Source organism: Hibiscus syriacus, unplaced genomic scaffold (genome assembly GCF_006381635.1).
Source record: "Hibiscus syriacus cultivar Baekdansim isolate YM2019G1 unplaced genomic scaffold, ASM638163v2 tig00007643_pilon, whole genome shotgun sequence".
Taxonomy (NCBI): domain Eukaryota; kingdom Viridiplantae; phylum Streptophyta; class Magnoliopsida; order Malvales; family Malvaceae; genus Hibiscus; species Hibiscus syriacus.
Window position 1 is genome coordinate 27,843 of NW_024062141.1, and position 6,000 is coordinate 33,842.

General features: G+C 28.4%; 1 protein-coding gene across 1 annotated transcript; it reads left to right on the forward strand.

The window, feature by feature from the left end:
* Positions 1–3,550: 3,550 nt before the first annotated feature.
* On the forward strand, positions 3,551–3,998 carry LOC120201563 (mini zinc finger protein 1-like). Its single transcript, XM_039202148.1, has one exon. The coding sequence runs from the start codon at positions 3,710–3,712 to the stop codon at positions 3,971–3,973; it is 264 nt and encodes an 87-aa protein (XP_039058079.1). The 5' UTR covers positions 3,551–3,709; the 3' UTR covers positions 3,974–3,998.
* The last annotated feature ends 2,002 nt before the right edge of the window (positions 3,999–6,000 follow it).

Genomic DNA, 6,000 nt, shown 5'->3' on the forward strand with positions numbered 1-6,000 from the left:
CCTAATTTTTAAATTCATCTTTCTGCCCATTAATTTTTTAAAGTTATAAAATGATAATTAAACTTCACCAAACTAGTATAAAATGATCATTAAATTTAAAAAATTATTATTATATAACGTGTAATGATATTTTTGTAATAATTTAATATCATTTTATAAGTTTTAAAAGTTTAATGATCAAAAAATTCATTTCAATATAGTTTAATGGTCAATTATATACTTTATTTTAAATTTTATTACAACCACTATATAAGTAAAAATAATCATATAAGAATATATCTTTTAAAATTTATTAAACAATAACCATATAGGGAGTAATAAAAGACATATATATATATATTCAATGTCCAAACCGCTTTTCTACATTTATAATATATTCTATGGTAAATTACGTCTCAAGTACCTAAACTATTAATTTTGATATATTTTAGTATTTAAAATTTTATTTTTTAAAATCATTTTAATTTTTAGTTTTTATTTTATTTTAGTACTTGCCGTTAAAAACTTAACAAATGAACTGACATGACTGGACTGACGACCAATCCAAACGATGAACTACATGACAATAACGTATCTACTGACATAATCCAATTTTAAACTCATCAAATAGTGGACCATGCGGTGGACCAATAAATTATCTATGTTTATATAAAGGAGGACAATTATTTGGTGATAAGTATGAATAACTACAAAAAAAACGATGCACTTATCATCAGTGAAAAATAATGTTTATTATTATTTTAAATATCATAAGGATCATTTTATAATCCTTTGAGAAGTTTAATAATTATTTTATAATATTTTAGAAAAATAAATTTACATAATACTTTAATATATTTTACATAAATTTACATAATTTTTTATATCCATTTCAACCAACTTAAATCTAATCAAACACACTGTCAAGTTCAAACTTAGTATGCCAACTATATGAATATGCACCAACTAATAATAGAAGATAATATAATAATGATGGGAAAGTACATAATTTGATTATTTCCTACCTTTGGACAATGATGCCAACTATATGAATATGCACCAACTAATAAATGTTATATTTTTACATTTTTTAAATGTATAAAAAAATACTTAACACAATTTTAATATTACTCATAAAAATTAATTTTCATTGATAACCTTTATTATTTAATAATCATATTTTTTTAACAAATCAAATTAGTATCCAATCTATTAATTAATGAATCTAGATTAAGTATTGGAGGAGCTTAGTAAGGGCCCAGACCCTTTTAAATTTTTTATATTTGATATAATTTTGGTCTAATTGTATTTTGGTTTATGAAAAAATAAATATTTAAAATTAAAAATATAAGAATTTATTAAATATTTAATCAAGTAAGGATTGAACTAAAGAAGGATAACCCCGTGTTCTCAAAAATTTTGGTCTAAAAATAATCTAGGTCATTGTAAGTTTAAATATTAGATAAATTAGGTGTTATCTTGTGAATTTTGAATTTTTTAAATAAAAAATATAAGGTGAATACAAGGTAATATCTCTACAAAGGTTTTCAACTATTTGACAATAGACGCTCGTACCCCTACATGCGCAGTTCTCTAACTCGAGACCTCAAGGATAGCAACAATCTCTTAATCACTAAGATCACTTGGTTCGTGCTGAATTTTGAGTTTAAATACCTAATAAGTCTTTATATTCTTTTTAAATAGTCCAATATTTTGGCCCCTGTCAACATTTAGTTTTGGCTCCGTCCCTGATTATAAGGCGATTCTCTTAACTCAATTATTCCATTTACACCATATTTAAATTCATGATCTTACTTTATCTCATCCCAATAGATCGATTAACTATTTGTGACAACCCTATTTGATTTTAGTTAAATTTGTATGTATAATTTATAATTAGATTTTTAATACAATATATTTACTTTTTGTTGATTTTTAATGGTTTAAATATAAATTAACTATTTAATTTGAGTAATATTTTTAGATATTTAGTATTACTTAATTTTTAAGATGTAAAACATAAGATATAAATTAGGGTGGAACAAATATTATGATTGAGCGTGACAGGACGTAAGAAGAGAGCGATGCATGGTGGGCCATTGTGTTAATTATTAGAATCTATGGTACTTAGACAGGAGTTGTTGCCACAGTCTCAATGGGCCACAGGGTTCTGCTTTCCAAGGCATCCTGTGTGACCCACTAATTCAATTAAAATAAGCAGCAACCATCCATCCATTTTAATCCCATTCTTTTCACTAATATTTCATCACTAATTTTGATCATTATCTTTCATCCGTTTTTGTATTAATCTACACATTGATGATAAAAAAAATATTCTACAAACCATATTATATTCATGCAATCTATTTTATTTAATATTTAAAATTATAAATTTGTGGGTTTAAAGTTTAGATTTAAGATTTAGATGTTAAAGTTACAGTGCTGGTAATATAAAGAATCTCAAATTGGATAGGAATTATTTGACTTAGTTCAGTCAGAGTCGTATGTGTTTCCTTTAGACATAGTTTTATAATTTACCGTTACTAAACGTTACATAATAGTATTTTATAGTCATTAAAATAATATATTTATGATAGTTAATTGTTTTTGTAATTATTATTGGATTTTTACCCTTTGCTCTTAAATTGAGCCTATAAATAAAAGTTGTTTTTCACTTTTTAAAAACTACGACTATAAGAGTAATTTTTTCCTTATATCTTGTCATATGACATTATACTATAAATACTTGTAGAATCTTAATTTTATGTATCCAATAATTTTTCATATACAAGCATGTACGTGTACTTTACATGTTGAACTCGATATTTTATAATAATTTGAATAAAATGTCAATCATATATATATATATATATATTAAGTTTTTGATTTGAATTTTCAACATATTATATCAAATTTAAATACTATAAAATATAAAATCCACATTAAAAATATTTAAAATATCTTCAAATCTTAATCCAAATCCAGACTTATTATTTATACCAAGTGTTCCAAATAAAATCCCTATTATCTTCAAAGGCAGTTGAATGATCATATCTAAAGAGAATTCAAGGTCACTTCCAATGCTGTGCGAAGGACGAGACTTTCCTCCACTCACTCCCATTTTGCTTTTGTCTATTTCTTTCTTAGAATAATACTCTTACACGTTGCACTGCAAGCTTGGAAGTTTACTTTTATTTGTCCCTCCAATGAAATTCCATGTACATGACACATAACTTATTATATTAATGCACAATTCAAATCAAAACTATCGTAAATTTAATGGTTAAAGAAAGTGTTGTTTTTTCTAGAGATTTTATATTCGAGTAGTTGTGTCTGTAAGGTATGTGCATTATCAATAGCTAACAAATATTCTGAATAAATATTACCTTAGACTATTACGATACATAAATATATAAATAATTAGCGGATCAAATATAAATAATAAATAAAAGAGCCCATGAAAGTAATGGTGTGTCAAAGAGTAATGATAACCTTTTTTCCATGGACTAGAGCAATGCCATTGAACCTTATAAATATGCACATGCTAGGGTTAGGGTTAGTCATCAAACGCCATAAATCTAGCTACTTCTTTTTTACGTTTCTTTATTGTGTAGCTCAACGAGGAGAGCTTGCATTCTCTTGGAGCTCTCTTCTAGAGTAGGGTGAAAAAAGAAAACCCCATTTCAAAGAGGGATTAGGGGTTTTTTTTCCCCTTTTGTTCGGAGGGAGGATGAAGAAATGTCAAGTGGTGCTGAAAAGTGGAAGAAGAAGAAATTGTAGTACTTCGTCGACGATGATTACGAATGTGAGATACGGGGAGTGCCAGAAGAATCACGCTGCGAACATTGGAGGATACGCCGTCGATGGATGCGGGGAGTTCATGGCGAGCGACATGGAAGGGACGACGGGTGCTTTGACGTGCGCCGCTTGCAGTTGCCACCGGAATTACCACAGAAGAGAAGTGGAAACCGAGGTGGCATGTGAGTGTACCTAATTCTTCGTATGGTCAATAGCTAAAGAAACAACAAAAAATAGAGGGAAAAAAGCATTTATAAATATGAATTGATCAGCTTATTATTGTGTTTGAAAGTTAATATTGTTGTTATCGATTGTGTTGTTGAAATCTGGATGATTGATGGTGTAAGTTATTAATTTATTGTTCATCAGTTTTATCGAATAATAAGACAATTTATTTAATCATATTATGTTTATCTAAGCTATAGACATAACATATATTATTATAGATATAAATAATAAAGAAATCGAAACGAAAAATGCAACTATAATAAGATCACATGGTCCCAATTTTAAAATAGCATGAGAAATGTGTATTTGTTTTCAATATATTCGACAATGGAACAGGTTATTCCAAATAATATATAGTGTCTCTGTCCTTGCCTTTTACTTGACATAAGATTTGAAATAAAAATAATAATATCTTTTTGTAAAGGATAATTTATCCTTGGGATAGTTTAGCATTTTGAATATATATATATATAAAGGCCCACATGTATCCAATCATGTTCTCTCCAATTGTTGTTTTATATATTTTATTTTTCCTCTACTAGTTTCTTTAAGGTCACTAAAGCCCTTAAAATTATAGTGGCCTCCATTTTGGGGTAAGTGGGACTTAACAAGAAAAAAAGGGAAAGCATGCCCAACTTTACATGTAGACTTTAATTTGTTATTATTATTTTGAAATAAAAGTCAAGTTTTATTAATAAACCATGCCCAACTTTACATTACTTGAGTTATTTTTTCTTTTCAATATTAGTTTTGATATAAATATTTATCACGTACTTAAAATAAATATGAAATATTATCCCTGAAATATATATCTTTTAGAAAATAAAATTATTTTAGTCAACACATATAGTAAAGAATCATCACTATAAAACTAAGGATTGATATGGATTAAGTCTGGACTAGTTTTTATCGATTCAAATCTAACTCGAGTATTATATTATTTCTCCATCCATCACTTAACCTGATGTGAGTTTTAAAAAAATTCCACATGACCCAAATTCCACGTCATTTTAAGATAAAACTCACACCAACTCTGATATACATATATATCATTTTTATTTGATAAAATATAAAAAAATAATTCCAATCATTCCTAAATATATAAAAATTAATTATATTAATCTGTCGAGATCGGGTCAAATGCCCATCCCTATTTAAAATAATGATCTTAACATGATATCGGTCAATTGCGACAACAATTCAGCAAGAGGGTAAAAATCATCAAAATTATATAACTTGTACAATAAAAAACAACATTGACATATCAATATCTATCGTGAAAGGGATCGGAATCCAATCCTCGTTTAACTTGCCTTTAATTTGACCGATTGGGATCGAACATCATAGGAGAAACAGGTCCCAAATCCTGTCTGGTCTGCAAAGACTCCACCGTAACAACAGCCTCGAGAATGAGAGATCTTCAAACAAGCAAGGACGACAAAGACAACTCATCCCATCTCAGAGCGACATCGATGACTCTCATGCCCGAAACCCTCTCTGGTTGAACCACCAACGGAACCATACAAGCAACAACAACAACAACAAACCCCCTATTAATACCATAACCCATCTTCAACAATAATGCCAACGATACCAGACAAGACAATGATGGGAAAATTATAACTACGTTGTCTGAGACAGCACCGGCTGAAGTTTGGTTCGAATGGGATTCAAGATTCAAATTCACATATCCGAATCTAACAAAGGAAAACCGGATCCATATATATCGTAATTCACGGTACTCAAATCTGTAAAAATCAAATCCGATCGTGCCGAATATTCATTACTTTTACAATCCATTCATAGTCGTAATCAATGACTATTTCTCTAGCTGTAGACAATGTTCTTCATGCAGAAAAAAGTAAAGCAATGAGATTCAAGATTTCTGTACAATCAATGAAAATTTCATCCTTGAAATATGGAAAAGAGGATCCCATCTCTAACTGTAGTCTAAACCTGCATCCAATATATGTATCAGACGCTATATGGAGATGG

What these genes read in the sequence shown, in the direction of transcription:
- LOC120201563 (XM_039202148.1), top strand. Translation starts at nt 3,710, where the DNA reads ATGAAGAAATGTCAAGTGGTGCTGAAAAGTGGAAGAAGAAGAAATTGT.